Consider the following 22,312-nt stretch of genomic DNA (forward strand, 5'->3'; position numbering starts at 1 on the left):
CCATTTGGTTCTTTAGCCGTCAGAATTGTTGTCTGAAGACCAACAAGGATACCCAATGGATTTATTTTGCCAAATGGATCATCGTGGCATTGCCGTATTGGTCCATTTGATCGACCTTTGTTTTTATTATTTATTTTATTTTATTTTCAGATGTTACAGACGGGACAGACATGAGTGAGGGACAGGAAAGGGAGAGAGAAAGATGAAGGAAAAGAAAAACAGAAGGGGAGAGGGACAGTGAGAAGGGGGGGGGAGAATCTCCTGGATCAGCTGTTGAGAGAAAAAGAAGAGAAACAAGCAAAAAAAACCAAAGCAACATATTAAACACAACACCATCACATTAATCGAGCTAAGTGTAAACAGCAGTAAATACTAAATATTCAATGTTGTTGTGCAGCACGCAGGACCGACAGCGCACAATGTGCTTTGAATTAGCAGCCAAGAAAGGTGTAATTTAAGTCTACGAACAGTGAACACCCGTGTGAAGGACCTTAAATGGCTGTGTAGCAGCACGAAAGCACATATCAGTCACCCACAGACACCCCTGGCCTCCTCAAGTACCGAGGTCATCGGAGGTCAACCACTTTTAAAGAGTTGTAGCATTTTGTCAAAGCAGTAGAAAGAACATTCTTTCTTCCTTCTTTCCTTTCCTCTCCTCTCTGTTGGAAAGTCTAACCTGTTCCCATCTCCAAGACGGCTGGTATCAGTTAGAGGCATTTCAGACCATTAAGACTCCAGCCAGTGGAGCACATTTTATTGCCCCATTCATGTACACAGAAAATAATGACAAGCCTCTAATTGACTTGTAATTTTTTTCTTCTGCCATTTGTCTCAAGTTGCAGGAATTACTCACTTACGTTCAGAAAAATGTACGTCTCCTTTCCTTAACAAACTTTTTCTGTGGCCGAGGTGTCAGTTGTTACATAAGAATATATATAAAGAATAGCTAAGCGGCTGTAGAATGGATAGACATTTATTTAAACTCTATATTTATTTACGTTTTTTGTTTGTTTGTTTTTTTCGAACTTGCTCTTTTATTGTTTCATTTGCGCCATGTAGAAGCAGAGGTCAAGTCCACAGCTACATGAATGTTGAAGGGTCAAGATAATGAACCGCTCCAGGGGGGCACTGTGGGGCGTTTGTGTCTGTGGTGCCTGTGTGCTCCTGTCTATTGGTAAATGATGACATGTCTGGATAATTGTGAGGGTAAAGATGAATAACACCACCCAACCTGCAATGACCTAAAGGGTATGATTACATTCTGGAGGACTTTGAACATGGACGGGATTGTGTGGTAATGTCTTGTCAGCCCACTGACAATGGGGTGGAGCGTTTCAGTGGGTGGTCAGGTCAGCATATGACCGGTGAATGGTACTAGCTAAAGGGGGTAGATGAGACACGGGAATTACTCTGTGCGGTGTGAGGAAGAGGTGAAAAGAATTGCATTGCTTAATATCTTCTTAGGTCACTGTTGTTGCTTTTGGTTTCTAAAATCTATTGTTTTGGACGTCAGTCAGGCATTATGACCACCTGTATAATGTTGTGCTTGTCCCCCTTTTGCTGCCAAAACAGCCCTGACCTGTCGAGGCATGGACTGCACTAGACCCCTGAAGGTGTGCTGTGGTATCTGGCACCAAGATGTTAGCACTTTAAGTCCTGTAAGTTGCAAGGTGGGGTCTCCTTTGATTGCGCTTCTTATACCAGCCCATCACACGGATGCTCAATTGGATTGAGATTTGGGGAATTTGGAGGCCAAATCAACACCATAGACTCATTGTTGTGCACCCTGTGGCAGGGTGTATGATCCTGCTGAAAGAGGCCACAGCTATCAGGGTTTCCATGAAAGTGTGTACATGGTCTGCTTAGGTAGGTAGTCCGTGTTAAAGTAACATCTAGATGGACTTTGTCCAAAGCATTGGGGGTTTTGGCAGTCGTAATGTGTCTGGGACTCTTTCTATCAGAGCCTGTATTACATTTTTGGCAATGTGAGCACCTTATGCCTTCATCAGTGAGCCTTGGCCACCCATGACACTACGGTTCCTTCCTCGGACCACCCTACAAAGAGCTGCAGTTTTGGAGATGCCGTCTAACCATCACAATTTAGTCCATGTTAAAGTCATTCAAATCCTCACACTTGCCCATTTTTCTGCTTCTAGCACACTAACTTTGAGGACAACATGTTCACTTACTCCCTAAAATGTCAGTGTTGTATTGTTTTGCTGATCAAAAGTAGGAGGGGGAAAGATCAGTTAATACTAACTAAAGACTGTGATTGAGATTAGGGACAGAATATCTGGATCGCATCCTTACTTCAAGGCCAGGGACATTCATTTCACTTAGGGCTGACAGCTAAAAACACGAGCGCAGAGAGAATGATGACAGCGATTTCTGTTCAACTCAGAGATTTAACGTTGTCACGGAAGGTAATGAGTCGATAATATTGGAACAAATTGACTGTTGAGTTGCAGCTGTTTAAACAAAGTGCAGAGTCCTTACACCGTGAACTTGCGCTTGTCTATGAGCACACGTGCGTAGGTAAATTAGTTACGGTCGCCAGGAATTCAGACTTTGCATATAGCGCCAAATGACGCGTCATTCCCAGGAATAGATTTTGATGTTTATTTAACTTTCAAGCCCTTTTCCTCATAACCTAGTTTTCTTTCATCCTTGAACTCACTCGCTGTCCCAGGCTGCCTGTGAGGAGTCTGGCTTATGCGTAGAAAAACAAAACTAGCATCCAAGTGGAAGTGTTTTTCCCACACACCTTCCAACAAAGCAGAGCGGTGCAGTACATTATTATGAAGTGCCACTGTTGTGTGAGGTCATGTATTAATACAGCACTTTGTCTGGACTTGTCAGAAACTAAGCTTTAGACCCAGTAAAATTTGTTTGGAAGAAATGCAGGAATGATGTCAGCAGTTGGTCACTTTTTATAATATTCGGCAGACGTGACCTGGAAACAGTTACATATCTACACATCCGCACCGTAGGCCTGCATGTGGAACGAATCTGCAAATACACACATATTGTTGTGTCTGTTTAATTGATTTTGAAACTCTAAATTCACACAAGCATCACTGAAATCTTACATCAGTTGGTGGGTTTTGTTTTTTTTTTGCAGAATGAGTCTCCGGACCTGACGGACGAACAGTTACTTTGCCTGATGGATGGATGTGAGCTGGCAAAAAGTTGGAGCCAGGACCTTGAAATGAATGACTCAACATAAAGACCTGAAAAAATGATTTGACTGCTACCAGACGGGATCATTTCTGGGACTTATTAATGATTTTATGTGGTTAGACTTTGGCATTAGATCTCTGATGATAGAACAGTCTCTTCATTTATAGACTTACAAAATTAAAGCTACCTAGGGGAAGTCGTGTGCGCTTGTTTGTGATATTAAGACATCCCTGGCCTGTGAGGATGAGGACGCTGGGCTTCTGGGGTGTCTTGAAATGACACTTCTAAGGTTTGGGCTTGTTGCAGCAGAACACATGGATGCTTGATGGGATTAAGTGCAGGGAGTTTGAAGATCGGGTCAATGCCTTGGGCTCTTGGTCATATTCCTTGATGTGTTCTCGAGCATTGTTTTGCATTGTTGCAGGGTGCACTGTCCTGCTGGCGCAAGGTGGTGCCGACCATCAGTGCAAGTTTCCACGAAAAGTGGGATACCTTTCATGGAAAATCCAGAGATTTTAAATGTTGTCTTGTAATGAAGTCTTCAATGATATCCACATCTCCTGTCCATTGTTTTAATATTGCAGCTGATCAGTGTATAGCAGCATAAACTGATGGATATTTTATATTCAATGTGTTAAAAGTGGAAAAATTATAGTCATCAAATTTGGTTACTTTAGGATGGGAACTGTTTTGTTTTTTTTGTTTGGGTTTTTTTAATCCTAATTGGTCTGCATGTTTTGAACATGTAGCTCGATTATAACACTGCTTCTATTTGTGTTTATATGTCTGCATGAGGAAACAGAGCAGCAGGGCCATGCTTTCTATTAACCAAAGTATCATAGATCAGAACAGAAAATTGCTGTCATTAAATCTAATAACCGGGTGCTGTAGCCGCAGAATGTTCTAATGCACACATAAACATCAGCTTATAGCAGCGTGTCTGTGGGGGTGAACTCTGAGCGCTGCCGTGCATTAAAGCTTTTTCCGACAAAATATAGAACGTCTGTGTTAGTAATGTGTGGTCAGACATCCAGCGTTGCTGCTAATGAGAAGGGAGGATGTGTGCTCTACGGTGGTGATAGTCGGCTGTAGCTCAGCTCCAAGCATTCCGCTCATTCCTGGCTCTGTAGGTGATCTCCTCCAGAGCGGATGGGTTAGCGAGATCCTCTGAAATGGGACCCTGTGTGACCTCTTTCGAGCTCAGTTGTCATTTACATAAGTGGTTCACCCTGACAAAAGATTGGCAGCTTTAAGAATGACGAGTTTTGGTTTGTTTGAGAGACCTCTGGAAGCCCTTGACGTTGTTCCTTTTTTGCTCCGTGCATGCAAAATCTTAGGAGCTAATCCACACCCGGTTCAACCTCAGCCCAGAGGCCCTGCCTTTTTACTCCCCTTGCACTGGACACCTATAGGCCTGTTCATCTCACTCTTCACCTTACCCCCGCATTCTGACCTCGTCTAAACGGCAGGAATTATCTCACATTCCTCTACACTGGAATCAGCCAGGTGAACCTCCAAGGACACTTTCCAAACACGGTGAACTCTGCGTCACTGTTTTCTTTTCTAACTGATGGGACTAGATTAAAACTGTCTATTTTAAACTTTTATTTGTCATACATGTGCAACTCATGTCATTAATCACAGCATATGTAGCGTATTTGTCTCCTGTACACAAATAATGTGTGCGTAACTGAAACAGTATATTTTCAGAAGAGTAAGATAAACTGCTCATTTAGGGTAATGGAAAAACACTGAGCTCATTATGGCAAGAATGAGGTCAGTGCTAATGTAAAGAGACCTGCGGCACACTGAGAAAGTCTGGGTTTTCTGGCGGGACCCTCACTGGCGCACATTCCAGCTCTTTCTGACCCCAAGAAAGATTTAAATTAGCAGTCATATTTCAGTTTGCAGTTATATACTGCTGCGGTGTCTTACAGCACAGCAGCTAGCAAGCTATAGAGCTGGTCTGTGGATAGGAAGTCATCTTGACTTTTGACAGGTTATATTTAGATGTTTTTTATGAAAAGTATGGAATTTCATTGCAAGTTCTTAATGGCAAAAGTGGCACACAGCCATAACTTAGCTCCATATTCCTTAAAGTTAGCACCTTTATTACTCTGCAGGGCTAAATTCCTTATGTCTACCTGTCCAGTGGTAGTGAAGCAATGCGATGTGTGGCCATATCTGTGTCGATGTGCTGCTTAACAAGGTTATATTTCATGTTGAGTTTTGCTGCTGTTGACTCCCAAGGATACTCCCTTTCTCAGAGGATTCACAAGACCCAACTAATGGATTCCAGTTGTTTGACACAGCGTGACTTGGCTCTCTTTGCTTTTCTAAGAAGACCTTAGTTGAATTAGATATGAATGTCAAAAATCACAGCGACAGACGCTTGGGTTATCAAGTATTTAACTGTTTGTTTTCCCAAAAAGACACCAAGAACCTTTGGAACTTTTTTCTAGAGAGTTTAATGTTCACTTTACATAGTAAAATAACAAGTAGGAGTAAAAAACAGCACTTTGGGTAAAAACTATGGGACAAATGTTTATAGAAAAGCTTCACTAATATTAAAAAAAAGACATACAAAAACCAAAATGACAAAGACATCCTCGTGTCAGTGTGCAAATAAGTTTATACAGACAGAAACGCTTCCATATGAGGCTACGCTTCTAGATAAATTATTTAAATAGCATACATCTACACAAAATGAAATACCCTCAACATAAAACAAACAGAATAATTTATCAAGACGCCACAAATACATATCGCAAAACACAGTCAAGGCAACATTTCTTTAATCCTTTACGTTCCCGTTTGGGCTTCTTTTGCTACAAAAATATCTTATATACAGCATATAAATGATAGTAAAAGTCTTGCTTTAAAGAAAAAAAGAGAAAAAATAGAAGCCAACCAATTTATACTCTGTTGATAAGACAAGGGATTCTCGTGTATTGCTGGTCTCAGCACAAAAAGAACTAATGAGGTAATATTTGTACATAAAGGGTTTCCTTTTTGTTTTCCATTGTCAGAAATTGTACACACAAGCTCAGGCACACCAGCCACACACACTGCAGAAGTGGAATATTTAGAGATGGTGTTGTTGATGTTTTTTGTTTTGTGGTTTTGGTCCGAGGTTAATAACTCTTAATCTTTAGAGGATCCCGATTTCACGGGTTGCTGCTGACATTTAAAGGTGGAAAAATGAGCAACAATTAAAGCTATAAACAGTTACACTTACAATAATCTTAGGAAACAGACTGGCCCCTCACATATTAGTTATCCACGTTATATTTGCTCATAATTACTGTTCCAAAGCAGCGTGCCTGCCTTGGGGCCCTGTGCTGTCCTTAATATTGTGCTCTCCTTGTTTCTTCTAGTGCTCTTTTCCTGAGAAAACGAATATTTCGGGCCAGCCCTGCGCCTTGGATACACGCACGTGCCTTTAAAAAGGGGGCTGTCACAGGGAATTAAAATCAAATTTCGACTCGGTTATCTCAATAATTGCGCTCATCAGGTGGAACAAATGCACAAACACACATAGCATTCACTCTCTTTGATAGTAACAGTCAGTCCATACTGTCCATTGTCCCTCAAGAGTTCCTTCAAAGGGTAATCTCACCCTCCAAACTTAACAAAGTTCTCCTACTGTTTTCTTCATACTGAAACAAGTATATCTGAGTCCACAGCAGATGCATATTAATACACAAAAATATCTTTTCTTAAAAAAACAAAAACGAACAGAAACACTCTTCCCTTTGGTCCCTCATCCACAGAGGAATACCGACAACAGTTCAGGTGTGCAAAGCAAGAAAATGTGGCCCTCTTTCAACGCAGATCAGAGCAAACAGAGTGAGAGAGCCAATCGTCTTCTGAGCAGAGCCGTGCTCAAAATTTGAGTTTGGTGCTGTGGTGCAGAATTTACTTTCATTTGGCTTAGACTCCTGAGGTCACCTCACGTTAGCTCGCTTGCTCTTCATACTTCCAACGCGTATTTCTCAAAGGAAGGGAGTTAAATAAGTCGATCCAGGTCTCGTTTCACACTGATACATTCTTCTAAAAGCCTCTGTGCTCCGATTATGTATCTGAAAGGAGTCGCAGATAGAAAGATGTTAGGAATAAAGTTTCAGGTAAGTGGTTTCAAATGCATCTAACCTTCAAATGTGTACTTACCTCTGCATTCGTATTTGAGGTCTGAGAAGTAAACCATCTCCTGAGAGAAGACATACAAGCCTAGCCGCCCACCGGCGTAGGTTTTGTCGTAGATGTTTCCGGAGTCAGCCATGATTCTCTTGCCTTCATACATGACCACTCTACAAAATAAAATACAGTCAGTGGAGCAGTGGAGAAGTTTTAAACTATGCAACTGAATGAAAGAGCTTTTTTTCTTCTTCTTCTGGGGTTTTGGTCTCACCTGATAAGTCCAGTCTTGGGTCTGTGGGTCAGATGCCATCTGTAGGCAGTGAAGTCTTTCCAGCCAATATTCTTGCGGTCGTGCCACAAAGTGCGCACCTAAAAGTTACAATTAGCAAAAGTTACAATGAGAAAAGTCTCAAACGTTTTCCTCAATTACGCCTCAAACTCTGAGTCAGTTCAGCTGTGCTCACCTGTCCTGGGGTGTCTCCGGTGTGCCACAGGGCGTTCCTCAGGTGCTCACCGGGCCCTGTGGTGGAGTTGACCACTTTGATTGACAAGCCGGAGTAGCCCTGAGCTCTTGTGGGTGTGTTGGACCAGTACGTCTGGGTGATCTGTTTCCACATCACTGTGTAGAAGCGCGAGCTGGATTGGTAGCCAAACACGAAACCAGCGTAGTCATCGTCTCTGTCCGTGTTGATGAAGAATGTTCCACTGAAGTCCACCGCGCTGAACTCATCATAACCTGAATTTTAAAAAAAGATGGATTAGTATCAATTTGCTACCAGTTTGTGTTCATTGCAGAAAAAACGTCTGTCCGTATATTACATACCGACAGCAATGCCAGGGTCGCAGTTGACAGTCTGGACCAGCTCCTTGCCCTGATGCCGGACAACCCAGTTGGGGTCGATCTGGGAGGTACCTTTGGGGTCCAGAGGAACCATCTGGAATCTGCGGAAGTCGGTTTCACTGATGGCAAAGTTTTCCGGGCATACATCATAGATGTCCAAAACATTATCTTGATCAAAATCATCTTTGCACACATCACCACGTCCATCACCTGAGAGGAAAGTAAATACATTGGAAATCAAAAAAAATGCTCTACAACAAAGATTTAGAAAATCAAGGCACCAGCGTTTTACAGGACTGTTAACCGAGAGATGGACTTACCATCAGAGTCCAGCTGATCAGGGTTAAAGGCCAGTCTGCAGTTGTCTTTGTCATCTGGAATGCCGTCATTGTCATCATCGTGGTCGCAGGCGTCACCCTTGCCATCCTTGTCGTGGTCTGCCTGGTTCGCATTCGGAATGTAGGGGCAGTTATCCAAGTTGTTCTGGTGACCGTCCTCGTCAATGTCCTGGTTGCTGTCGCACTTGTCTCCCACGCGATCCGAGTCAGAGTCGATCTGCAAAAGAGCAAAATTCCTTTTTGATGAGACCCTCGCACTCGCTTCACATAATTCCCTCCTCTGTTTTTCATCGGCCTCAGTATGAGAGGTGCTGCCCTGGTTGCAATTTTAAAAAGGAGACCCTTGTTTTCAGGTATGCAAGCAATGTCCCTCCAGACAAAGGAAGAGAAAAGAGAAGAGGGAGCACTGTGCTCGTTCTCTTTAGAGCTGTCACATTCCTCTCTTGATTAAAGCAGATGTGATTTAACCTTGTAAGTCCCCACAGCAGTGAAGTAGAAGTGAAAGATGATGTTACCTGATCAGGATTGTGCTCCAGAGGGCAGTTATCGCAGTGATCTCCAACGCCGTCCCTATCGGTATCTCTCTGGTCCACGTTGTAGACATATGGGCAGTTGTCATTCTCATTCAGGATGCCTGTTGAGCAATTTTGATTTAATTTTTAGCCTTCTGAATGCTTTTTTTGTTTCAAGATTAAAGCAAGAATATGGAGAAATAACTTACCATCACCATCAATGTCAACAGCGCAGGCATCACCCTCTCCGTTGTTGTCAGTGTCTGTTTGGTCAGTGTTGGCTACATATACACAGTTGTCACAGTTATCACCAACTTCATCCCTGTCTGCATCATCCTGGGAGGGGTTGTACACTCTTGGGCAGTTGTCCTAAATTAATGGAGAGATCACAGCTTAATTACTAAAATGGGTCACGACTCAGAGAAGTCATATTTATAGGAATAAAACTTTGCTCTTCCAGACTTTTTTCTTGCTTAAGCTGGAATGTGATATTCCACTGGTGATTTTTTTTTTACCACTGCATATTTCTTGCCCAACTTTCCGAATCCACACTAAGAATTACGGGCAACAAGCCACGTTGTCCTCAATTCTGTTTTTTTTTTGCAGAAATTATATTACGCTACTCCTCTGCTTACTTACTTTCCACTTTGATTCTATGGTGAAAGCACATAAACACTTTGCATTTCTACCACCCAGAGGAAGGATGGCTACAGCTGATTACTATGTCTGGTCTCCGAGGAAAGCGTGGCTAAAAAAGAAACTGCCGTGATTACTCACCCTATCATCGGGGATCCCATCATTGTCATCATCGTGGTCACATTCATCACCCAGGCCGTCTTTGTCATGATCTTCTTGGCCGGAGTTGGGAAGGTTGGGGCAGTTATCCTGTAAAGAGACAAAAGGAGAGGTTCAGGAGGCAATCATCACAATAATAGAGCGCACATGGATAATAACGGCCTTTGTGTATTTTTGTCCATGTGGGGTCTGGCGTACCTTCTTGCAGTGATAAGTGGCATTTTCCACACACGGCAGGTCAGTGTTGGGCCATCCATCCAGGTCGCTGTCCTCTCCGCAAATGCGTCCATTCCCGGCATATCCTGGCTTGCACTCACAGCGGAACATAGACTCGGAGAAGACACCCAAGTAGATGCAGTTTGCATTTTTATGGCAGTTGTGGCTTCCGTCCTTGCAAGGGTTGCGAGGAACGCAAACCTAAGGAAAATTACAGATGATTAAAAAACATGCAAGCTGCTAGTGAACCAGGCAACAACAACAACAGAAACAAAACAGATTTAAGTAATAATCCAAACCTGTTTTTTAGCAGTTGCCTCTGCCACACCTCTTCCAAACGGCTGAGGACCAGAGAAACGCGGGGGACAGGGAAGACAGTTGTAACCCGGCTCCGTGTTTTCGCAACGGTGGACTCCGTTATGAATATGGCAAGCATCGGGGACCTCTTTGCATTCGTCGATGTCTTTGCAGGTGATGCCGTTCCCTGTGTAGCCGGATGGACACCTGCCACACTTGAATGAGCCGTCTCGGAAGCTGGTGCACTTTGTGCCTGGGAAGCAGGGGCTGGAGAGACAGCCATCTGCAAAGACAAAGATTTCCTAACTTAAGAATGAGGCTATAAATTGTGCTGCAAGTTTACGTTAGGCTAATAGGCTCAGATGCTCACCAATAGGACACTCCTGTTTGTTGCAAATTTGAGATTCAGAAGCATCGCCGATACAGTCCTTTCCGCCATATTTGGGGGCAGGGTCGGAACAGAGACGTTTACGGGTCTGAACGCCTCCTCCGCAGGTAACAGAGCAGATGTCCCAAGGTGACCAAGGTCCCCAGCCTCCATTGACTAAGGCGTACAAAAGAAATGAGTTTTTTTGTGCCCTGTATAATTATGCACTTTAGAATTCAATGGTGGCATTTGACTTACTAGGACAGGGCGACTTCCTGCAGACTTTGGTGTGACGTCCCTCTCCCTCGCAGTCCTTGCCGCCCATCTGGGGCATGGGGGAGTTACAAAGGCGAATTTGAGTCATGACCCCCTCACCGCAGGTCACAGAGCAGGAAGACCAGGGTGACCAGTGGCTCCAGGCTCCATCCTGCTTGACTGTGAATGGACGTGTACGCCATTAATTCATCATGTTCTGGGAAAACGTACTGTAACAACGTCAGCGTTAAGAATGTTTGGCGACTTACAGCGTTTGTCACATTCTTGTGGGTAGCAGTCACGGGTCTGCACAGAGGTGCCCTCACACTTGCTGTTGATGCGGTCGCAGGAGCGGCCGCGCTGCTGGATGCCACGGCCGCAAGTCACAGAACACTGGGTCCACTCAGACCAGGCGGACCAGCCGTCTTCTGCGTAGTCGCTTGCTGTAAAGGGAGAGGAGGCATAAATGATTGGGCATGGGGGCTTGTTTCTTTGCTGGAAAGTCATCGAGGAAGAAAATCTGATTAAAGTCAGAAAAAATTAAAAACCTACGTGTTCCACAGCGAGGGCAGCACTCTCCGTCGGGCACGGTGGCATTAGCGCATGGGATCAGAGGGCAGGTGATTTTGCGACACACGGTCACAGATTTCTGGACAAAGGAAAACATTAATTAGTACAAGTATAATGAGTTAGCAGGAAGGGGAGAAAAAAACGAGGCTTTGCTGGTGCTATTCCAAGCCTAATTGATATATTTCACGACGGAGTGAACTTATCAGCGACATGACACTACTACTGTGTTGCTACAAGACATAATCCTCACTGAACACTCAACTCATTACACAACACGAGCACAATGCTGCCCCATGCTGCTCTCTTGATGCTTTCAGACAAAGTGTTGATAGCCTTCAGGCAGGAGCACGGTGATTATAAAGGCAGGTGATAATGTAAACCGGATTATGACTTTACTGCAGCGGGGACAGAGGAAGCTCGGCTATGGCTTTCCCCCGACCAATCCTGCATTCCAGCAGGTGTGATGATGCCTACCTGGCATGTGCACTCGGTGCAGCTATCGACGGTCCATTCATCTCTGTCCTGGTACTTGATGCCGTTGTGGATGCAAACTCCTTTGTGCAAATCCATATAAATTCTTCTGGATTCGCTTTCCTGGAGGGAAGGAGGTACAGAAAGGGGGTTAATTACTAAGGATGGAAAACTTTCACTTTGCCAAGGTTCCAGTACAAATGAATCACTGACCGATGCCGTGATTAAGACATCGCTTGAATTTAGCGAAGCAGTGCAAATGCCGCTGACAGCCAAACATATTTGTGTATTCACATGGGTCTCATTAAGGACTTGGCTGGGGACAAGCCATTACAGCGACAAGTGGTTACGCACTGGGAATGCATTAAGTGGAAGCAGAGGAGGAGAGGGAGCGGAGAGGGAAAAGAGGGAGTGAATTATGACAAAGAGAAGATCCTAATTGCCTTTTGCACTTACCAGTCTTTGGAGGTTATTTGACAGCTGTCTAACAACCTTATTGAGTCCATTGAGCTCGTTAAACATGTTGGCAATGTCTTCACAGGAGAAGCCGCAGACGGACTGCAGATCTGGATGTCGGAAGGAGGAGTTCATTGAATTATCTCCACTTTTAAATGTACAAGATTTGATTTATTACAGAAGACAGGTGTTACCTTTGGCTTTGTGACCAGTGTAATCGGTCCTAATGGCAGGGCTTGAGCCATTGACTGGGATATCCAAGGTCATGACATCAGTTATAGCAGCTTCAGGAGAGAAGAGGGGAGAAGTCTAAGTCTAATCGTATGCACACTATACTGATGTTTTATTTATGCAGTTTTAAGACTTACCTCCAGTTTGGCATCCTTTATTTCTCAGTATAGCATCCAGAGTTGTACCAAAGACAAAGCGCACATTCTGGAGTACTCCCTGAAATAAGAAATCATAAATATTTAAAGACACAATATAGTGCATTAAATGGTATTTTGGTTTATCATTACTGTTACTGGGTTCTTCCAAAATAAAGCACATCTTACGTAAAATTTGTCCTTTAGAGCTCCCTTCCCGATCCTGAGTCTGGCTGTGTCTGCCACCTCCTGGGAGAGCACTTTCTGGATTGGCACTTCCAACTCTGAGTGTTTGAACCCTTCACAGCCGACGAAAAGTTGCGCCTGGTCATCCTGAACGAACAGGGTGATGTTCTTCCATTGCCCGGTGGCCAAATCGACCTCATCAATAGATACGACCTGCTGCTGGTCAACGGTGGAGTACACCAAATCCAGCGTGTTCGCCTTCCCGTTGGAAATAATCTCGAAGATGGGCCCGGATCCGTCGGTTTTTTCAACAGTTAAAAGGCTGCCTCTGGTTTTTTTGAACTGCTTCAGGTTGACCAGGAGAAGGAAGCCTCGCTCTGTTTGGATGGAGTCGAGGAGGTCCCTGAAGGAGCTGTCGGGGACGGGGGGGATCAGGCTCGCGTTCAGGACCTTGTACGCTAGGCTGTTTGGGTCTTGGCCTTTGACCGTACTCACGCCATGGTGTCTCTTATTTACCCGGGCCAAATCAAATAAGTCATACACGCTGTTATCATCCCGACTCTCTGCGGTCAAAGAAAAGAAAAGCAGCATTTACTTTTTTTTTCTCCTCGTTGTGTCTCATAACAGCTCACAGAAAACAAAGAAAACCACAAAAGAAACAGGCTATAACACGATAACGTTACGTGTAAAAACAACAACCAAAAAACACGTAAATGCATCAATTTTATCTTTAATGAATTAGCTGAAAACCACTTTCAATTTCCCTGCAGTTTTAATATGAAACAAAAGGTTTAAAAACTTAACAACAGGCAGTTTTTCCATTCTCACCTGCCAGCCGTGCGCCCTCACAACTCCAAAGCATCAAGAGCAAAGAGATGCCACACAGCATCATCTCGAAACCTCAAGTGAACCCTATCGCAACCAAAGAATAACAAACAGTTACTGAACACATCCGGACAAGATCCTGTGCATTAATAAAATATCAAATAATCGTCTAAAAATGATTTACAAACCTTAAAAAAGAAAAAATACCGCTGGAAGCTGGATAAAGAGGAAGAAAAAAAGTCCTTGCAATTCCTATTATTTATCCTGTTCTCCTCGTTCAGCTCTAACAGAAGCTCAGCAGATAGTAAAATCTCTTTGAGCTCCCGTTTATTTTGATGCTTCCACTTATTCTACTGACCTATCCAGTGGATATAAGCGCTATTTAACCAGTTTAAGCACATTCCTGAATCCACTCTGGACCAATCGGAAGAGAGAGGGACGGACTTATTTTGTTACCTCACAGCCAGTCAGAGGAATATCCGACACACACACACACACACACACACGGAGGAGGGAAAAATGCATTCCTGAGCAGAATTTCCATCATCGGACAAGTATTTCATCCACGCGCTCAAGCCAAGACTTGGCCGCTTCCGGTCGAATAAAAGTAATTATCAAATAGTCTTAATTTCATTTAAATACCATTTCGGGCGGGAAAAGTATATATTAATTTGACTGAATATGATTCAAAGGGCAATAATCTTTCTAGACTGGTAATACAAAACCAGCTATGAATGGATTTAAAAGCCATATAAAACATTAAATTATATTTCATACCCTGCACTCACCTATTAATGCGAGCCTATGCTTATTCCTCACGCGCAGGGCATCATTACTGGTAAAAAAAAAAAAAAGTCTCCCTGCTTATTCTTTTGTTATTACTCTGGTGGCCACCAGGGGACTCATTGAGTAACGAACACGGTGTACTGGTCTGGGGGAGTGAGAGATACGTTGGAAGAATCTTGTCTAAATTTCTTTGTACCAGTGATGTGTGGAAAACAAAATATTTAAAGGGGTGTCCAGGAAAAAGCTTGGTTTTACTTTTGGAAAGAGTTTATTACTAAATATACAATAAATTTGTGATCTACGCACAAAAAGTGGAAAATGTAAATGCTGAGGATACCGAGGACAGAATATTTTCTCTAGGAGAAAATAGAAGCAAATATTTACTGTGGTTTAAAGGGATGTGCAACTATCTGTTAACGTTACATGAAGAAAATCCCTAAAACACATTTTATTTTGTTTTAAATGCTGTATTTTATGACATGTGTCATTAGTATTATGTTTGTTTGGACAGATTTTAATCTATAGAAGTGGCTGAACGCCTTTGTCCATTATTTAGGTGCATTTACCAGTGCATTCATATAAAATATGATGTATGCGTTTGTACACCATTTTGCATTTAATCTCTGGCTCTCTTCCACATCGTGTCTTCTGTCCTGCCTCCCTCTCCTCACCTCCAGCCGGTCACCATAGATGTCTGCCAGTCCCTGAGTCTGGTTCTGCAGCAGGTTTCTTCCTGTTTAAAGGGAGTTTTTCCTTCCTACTGTCACCAAGTGCTTGCTCATAGAGCGTGTGTGATTGTTAGGGTTTCTTTCTAATATTGTAGGGTCAACAATGTGATTAATACTAATAGAAAAAAATAAAGTGAAATCATGAAAATAGTGTTTGTTAAGACAACATCTCTGTCCACCATGTTAAAGGTTAAAGCTCTGTGCCTGTGGCCTCATGTTCTGTGTCTCCCTTGTCTTTCCCACGCCACCACCAAGTAAAGACAGTCCTCTTCACAGAGACTTGTTCAAAGTTTGCTGCATTTGGCGTTTTTCACTAAAAATGACTGTCTGCTAACTCTTGCAGACTCTTGCCGACAGGAAAGTTGAGGAGAGAGAGCGAGAGTATGGCAGAGATTAAAGGCTTCTGGAAAAACGAGGGAGCTGAGGCGTCTTGCATGCTGCGAAGACTTTGATTCTAAAATAGAGCAGATGACTAGAAATAGGTTATGGAGTTCTAATTGAGATGAGACGCATCTGGATACCTGTTCTGTGGCCAGTGTGTACATACTGTCATGGTCCCTGTGCCTCACCAGCTGATTCTGTATTAGGCAACATGTTTTCTCTCTCTCTCTCTCTCTCCTGCCGGGGCGATGCTCATTATGGGCTCCCGCCCCTGGCCCACGCACCTGCTGCCGATCGGGATAATCACAAGGCCGATTTAAGACAGCAGCACTGTGTCACTCGTCACTGGATCGTTGAGTTATCAGCGTCAGTCGCTCAGTAGATTGTAAATAAGGATCTGTGAGTTCGTTCCGTCTGTTCGCCTCTAACTATTATCTCTGTGTACAGATCTATCCCGGACCTTTCCCTGCCTGCCTGTCATCCCGTGGACGAGTGAGTGGATGGTGTTTCCCCAGTGTGGGGAGTGAAGAGAGAGAGCCTTTGGAGGACGTCAGATTCCCGTCTTTTCCCTCACATACCCCGGAACCCTGGACCCCCCTCCCCTCCCTCCAGCACTTTGTAAATAGCATCACCTGGTGTTGTTGTGTAAATAAAATCTGTAAATCCTGTAAGGAGTCCCGGTCTGCGCCTGAGTCCGTTAACTGAAACCTGACACATACCGCAGGAATGCAACAGTTTTATAACCCCCTGGCATTTCTGTGACATACAGGATTTACAGCGTGTACTACTCACCTTAGTGAAACATAAGTCTGCAGGAGGTGATGAGGCAGCAGTGGATTTTAAAAGGTCAAACTGTTATTGAAGTGGAAAAAGGCTTCGGGGATGTGAAATGGGATTAAGGTGGGACAAGAGACTCTGGTTTCATGGAAAAGAATTTGGGAGATATCGTATGTAGGTGTGACTGGACACATTTCACTGTGAGCTCATAGCGCGGGGCAAGTACCGATGAATACCCAGTAAGCTGAGCCAAAACGGAAACGGTCCATAGATAGCAAGTGTTTACTCCGAGTGTATTCCCAAGCCAGTTTCTATAAACTGGGGGTGCTAAGAAGCAGTGTCCGTGGGTGGGTGTTCGTTTGTGTTTAATCTGCTCTTTTTCCACATGGATAAAACTACCTCATTTTGTTGAGTTTATCTCTGCCTTACTGGATAAATATATCTGTTTTTGTGCACCAAATCAAGCTGAGTTCCAAATAACTTCTGCATTTATTGTTTAAAACACTAGGAAGTTTTTATTTTATTTTACAGATATGAGTTTATATTTAACACTGAGAAAACCACCTAACACACTCCAGGTTTGTTTATAATAAAGTTAGCATGAGCAGCAGCAGTTACCCTGTCATGTGTGAATTTCATAGATATACCACGGAAGGACAAATCATTTCCCTTAGCACTAGTGCTCTGATCATGTCATGCTCAGATTGCCACAAATATAAGTGTCAAATGTTGATCATGGAGGCCGATGATCAGTTCAGATCAGATCAATTCATCATGATCAATGATCAAGCACTGTTTCCATAACGTGCATGAATCAAAGTTTCAAAAAGACATGAGGCAGAGAGACCCATGTAACAGAAAATTCTTACTCTGTAGTTACTGTAGGCCTTGCACTGGCAACAGTCAGTCCAACAGTCAAACAAATCAAAACTAATGACGCAGAAAAGCAGAATACAAAGGTAGGAAGAGCACTATGGCAATGCAGTCAATCTTGTGAAACTACAGCGAGAGCTGCGCTTTATATATACAAAGGAGAAGTGATGACACACGCGCTGCACAGTAACACACCTTGTGAAGAGTAACAAAATTAAAGAAAAAGTAACAGAAATTATAAAACAAAGATAAGATATGCTTTATTGCAAAAGGTGGTTTTAGTTGGAAAGCACAAGCAGAAAGTTAAATAACAGTATTCACATCCAAAATGATATAAAGGATCCAATAGTAGCTCAACTCAAAATGAGGTCAACTAAAAGATTAGCAAAAAACACTATAGTTACATGAACATAACTGGCCTTCCCTGGCAATTAACACAAAAGGGCATATCTAGACATAGGGCAGCCTGCCAGATACAAGATAGTAGTGTTACACAAACAATAATACATAAACCCTGATTCCCTACCAGGACTACAGTCAACAAATTCCAGATAGTCCCCATATCCCAGTGTGACGTCCCCTGCTTCCAGTCCATTGTCTTGTATAAAAGGCCTTCTCAGCTAGCTTACCTGGCTGAGCTTTGGAGCTTGGGGGAAAACTGCAAGTATTATTATAAAAATACAAAAACCACAGCACTGTTCTGGTTTACACATCCAAAAGGTATGCATGTTAAGTTAACGAGTGATTCTAAAACTAGATTGTGGCGGTGCAGTTGTGTCTGTCACCCAGCTGCAATAGGTTTGATTCATGGTTTAGAAAGTGAATGAATACTTGTTATTAACCTCTGTCTCTCTTCCACAGCATGTCTTTATCCTGTCTTCCTTCTCTCACCCCAACCGGTCGCAGCAGATGGCCCCGCCCCTCCCTGAGCCTGGTTCTGCTGGAGGTTTCTTCCTGTTAAAAGGGAGTTTTTCCTTCCCACTGTCGCCAAAGTGCTTGTTCATAGGGGGTCATATGATTGTTGGGTTTTTCTCTATATGTATTATTGTAGGGTCTTACATTATAAAGCACCTTGAAGCAACTGTTGTTGTGATTTGGCGCTGTATAAATAAAACTGAATTGAATTGAATGGAATTGCTAAATGAACCTTTGGGTGTGTGATGGCTGCATGCAACCCCACAATTGAAATACTTGGGTAATATTCATTTTATCGTTTTCTCTCATTGTGCTCTAAAGCTTCTGTGATCACAAGTTAGCCAATTTAATATTTTGAGTTTACCTGTAATGCATGACTAAGCTATAGTCCAAATGCTGGCATAGACTCTTTTTTGCCTTGTTTGTTATTTTATAAGGGTATATGTTATGTTAATTAGATTTCTGTTCTTTTTGAGTTACCTGGCTGCCGCTCCAGTCCTTCCTAGTTTGGGTGAAAGAGCAGGCTGAGGGTGAAGCTGGTTTAAATGCAGAAGCCAATAAAATGGACTGAACCATCTGTTGTGATAATGTCGGGGCGAATGGGGTTCTTCTTGAATGATGGTTATTGGTTATCTCTGTACTTTTCACCTTTGGCATATAGTCAGTTTGTTGAGTTGAGTTTTGTTAAGTTAACCTCTTTTATGGGCTCACTTGGTTCTTAAAAAAGTTTGTTTTTGAATTTTTGTAATCATTTTGTGACTTTGGGGTATAATAAAAGATTAAATTTGTGCCTGTGTGTTCCTGGCTGCTAGGTCCATGATAGTGTGTTACAGAGGTGCCACTACAATAGAGACAGGCGCAAATCCCATTTTAGTTACTACAAAAAAATAACAAATAAGCGCTGAGACGTTCACTTCTAATTTGAATGCTTGTAAGCCTTGAATGTTAAATCTGAACTATTTTGTAGTTGGATACAAACTCTCCTCCATTGTTTATTAACTCCAAGCCGCTCTGGGGTTTTTCCATCCACTGTGTGTTTACAACCGCATTGGCAACAGCGTGCTTAACATCTGACAACGGGCAGCTTACGGGACCGATATTAAGCAATGTATGACGTAGCACATCGCTGGTATTGTATTGACAGGTTGAGGCTTTCACTAGAAACTCTGTATGACTAATTCATCAAGTGTCAAATACCAGCTTTAGCCTGGGCATAGTCTGTGTTCCCTGCAGCTATTTTTTTAAACACAGAATAAAATCTATTATTTAAATGAGAAAAAAAAGATGTTTATGAAAGACTCATTTATTAGCAGGATGATGTATCAGTCATCATCTTATCTGTCACAAGACATGCCCAGGGTGGTGCAAGCTTACGAAAATCGCTCAACACCCCCCGTCCAATCTGGATAAATAAAATATAAAGTGTTAGTAAGAAGGAAATGTGCCAACTAGTCAGAAAATGTAGTTCGTGATAAAAAGTGTAATTAATCTTCACAGTACTAACACTCATCCTGAACTCTTGCCTCGTCAGGTGTATATTGAATTTTGCGTGACACATGCTTTAACAAGGAATCTTATCTAACAGTGGTTAAAGGCTCTTCCAAGGAAATCTGGGAATCAATAGTATCTTTATGAAAAGAACAGAATGCATGTTGCCAAACTAAACTATTTGTTTTAATTCTTTCAGCTGTTTTGTCTTTGGAACAAGACAGGAGACGAAAATGACTTGGATGCGCTGGCTGTTGTAAATCATTGATCATAATCCATGCTTGGCCTTGGAGGGATGAAAGAAGGAAATGTGGATATTACCGGTGGCTTTCGAGCTTGGCAAAAATGATATTCTGTGAAACAGAAATTTATAAGAACCTGTTCTGTCTGTTGTGTAGAAAATATTACATGTTTAAGCATTTCTGCATCAATTGCAACACACCACTGATCACTAGTTTTGTTAATATGCTTAACACCAAAACTGCAAAGAACCTTTGGCAGATTTAGATGCCACTTTTTTGTGGCATTGAGCTACATTGTCCTTGGATGTATGCACGGAAGAAAATAATTAATTGGTTTCAGTGACTCTGCATGATTCCGGCAAGTGATGTCAGAGTCTGATTATGTTGGACAGGCGCTCTGACAACCTCTTAATGTTTACAGATGGACATTGACTCAGTCACGCTGCTCATGGCACGCTAGTTGTCCAAGCGGCCCTTTCAGTGAGTGATGATGGTGAATGTTTGCTGCTGTGCCATGACTGTTCTGCTGCGGTGCTGAATGCAAACCTTTGACTGATGAGCTGACAGATCATCAGCCCCTTAGCTGCAAGAACTGTACCCAGGAATGTTAAAGATGTTTTGGAAGAAGAACAAGAGAGTGTTTGGTTTGTGAGAGACCCCGAGGCCCGTCAGGCTGGAGTTCCTGATGGCCACACAAATGGATAATGACTTTTTGGAAAGTGTATCGAAATGGTTTGACCAGAAGTTATACTTCCTAACAAGTCCAGCTTAAAGCAAAACAAAGAGAATGCTCTTTGCATGATTTTATCCAGCTAATTTTAGACCTTTAAGACATTTGGTTGTAAATAAGAGTGGAAAAATACAGCAACTGCATCCCCAAATATCATGTATAAAGGTGTTGGGAAAGTTGTGGAAGTGTTCTACAAAATGGGTTACAACACATCCTACAGTATCATACACAACACTTTGGTCACCATTGCCTCACTCCTTCCTGCTACCTTGCACCCCAGACGGTCCTGTTACACCAGTCAGTTGCAACATCTGGAAAAAAGTCAACTCGGAAGACCCAAACAGCAAGTCAGTCCAAATAGGCTTCCAAATTCTCAACTAAACAGCATTAAACTCCAAAATAGAGATTGAATGAATAGTTTCTCATGGCATTAAGTCAATACAATCTTGACAGACTAATTAAATCATGCTGTACAGATAAAGTAAATTATCACCCACCATATATTTTCACCAAGTTTAGCCAAAATACTCGCTGGCCTTTACACTGCACTTGCATGTGCAGCCAGATTGGCGGTGGTTAGTTTTTTGACTTTGAATGTTTTAAGTCTTAAAAAGGGAAAAAGGGTGTTTTTAAATGCAGTTCATTCCTTTTAACATTTATATCGTGGGATGTTGTGTCTGCTTATATCTGCCTTGTTGTTACTGTCCCAGACTGCGATGACCCTGAAAATTAAACGAACCATGGGCGGATGGGTTAACTGATAAGCACTCAACTTTGCTTTGACAATGAAGAATTTCCTTTCTGTCCACTTGATAAGCAGTAGCATTATTGACCCACCCAGACTGAAAATACATGCAGTATAATTGCTTGTCCTTTTGTATACTTGGATTGTGTCAGTGCAAGAAAGATTTAGAATTTTGCATTTTTAAATTTTTTTCCAGCACTTAACTCAAAAATTGTGGGCTGTAAAACCAAAATAATATGACGCCAATAAAGTAAATATGTTTGTAAAAGTAATGCATTATTGGGTAAAAAACACCAGTTCTCATTTATAAGGGTTAAAATATCACTTCCAAATTCAATATACTAGCAGAAAGTTCAAGAAAACAAAGTTACACATGCATGCATCCCTGGATCACGTGTCTGTTTGTGGAATTGCTTTACACAGACCTGTTGCAGACCCATGTGGAGACTTAATCACGTGTGTGCTTTGAGATAAGAGGGTGTGGAAACCAAGTTGTATGCACACTTGGAAAGCATGGGTCATGTGTGGGATAAACATTCTTTATTATGTAGGTGAGACTATCAGAGAGGATTGAGCCAAGAGGGAGAAGCTAGGCATCAATCCCTTTACCCACCAGTGCACAGGGACATTCATTATCCTTTAGCAAGTCATGGCACCTGGCCGACCTACTTTGAAGACAACAACAAATCCACTACAGCACGGTGTTCTAGATGCTGTAACCTTCTTGATACTGATCAAAATAAATAAACTGAAAGTGTAATGCTGCTCCTCCCAAATTTCCAGGGTGCATTGTCCATGTATGTTAGCATGTTGCTAGCATGCTATGCTAGCAA

The 22,312-nt window shown here is 42.5% G+C and overlaps 2 protein-coding genes across 2 annotated transcripts in view; one reads left to right on the plus strand and one right to left on the minus strand.

The window, feature by feature from the left end:
* The window catches only part of fsip1 (fibrous sheath interacting protein 1), a 29,707-nt gene extending 24,958 nt beyond the window's left edge, over positions 1–4,749 (plus strand). Inside the window, exon 9 of the mRNA XM_085256736.1 lies at positions 3,122–4,749. Coding sequence (XP_085112862.1) covers positions 3,122–3,226 — 105 coding nt within the window. The 3' untranslated portion in view covers positions 3,227–4,749. The remainder of the gene's footprint in view (positions 1–3,121) is intronic.
* Positions 4,750–5,614: 865 nt separating this feature from the next.
* Positions 5,615–14,167, minus strand: thbs1a (thrombospondin 1a). The gene is made up of 22 exons (XM_085258225.1): positions 14,003–14,167; positions 13,818–13,901; positions 12,993–13,552; positions 12,807–12,885; positions 12,633–12,722; positions 12,439–12,548; positions 11,986–12,105; positions 11,494–11,590; positions 11,211–11,384; positions 10,945–11,121; positions 10,690–10,863; positions 10,322–10,602; positions 10,005–10,223; positions 9,789–9,896; positions 9,221–9,380; positions 9,015–9,133; positions 8,482–8,716; positions 8,144–8,371; positions 7,785–8,056; positions 7,592–7,689; positions 7,351–7,490; positions 5,615–7,262 (listed from the first exon to the last, which is right to left on the minus strand). Exons 2-22 carry the CDS (start codon positions 13,879–13,881, stop codon positions 7,255–7,257), a joined length of 3,513 nt encoding a protein of 1,170 aa, XP_085114351.1. The 5' UTR covers positions 13,882–13,901; positions 14,003–14,167; the 3' UTR covers positions 5,615–7,254.
* Between the last annotated feature and the right edge of the window lie 8,145 nt (positions 14,168–22,312).

The sequence above is a fragment of the Mchenga conophoros genome, linkage group LG19, assembly GCF_057382185.1.
Source record: "Mchenga conophoros isolate Kocher_MC1m ecotype Shallow Benthic linkage group LG19, M_conophoros_male_GT1.1, whole genome shotgun sequence".
Lineage (NCBI taxonomy): Eukaryota > Metazoa > Chordata > Actinopteri > Cichliformes > Cichlidae > Mchenga > Mchenga conophoros.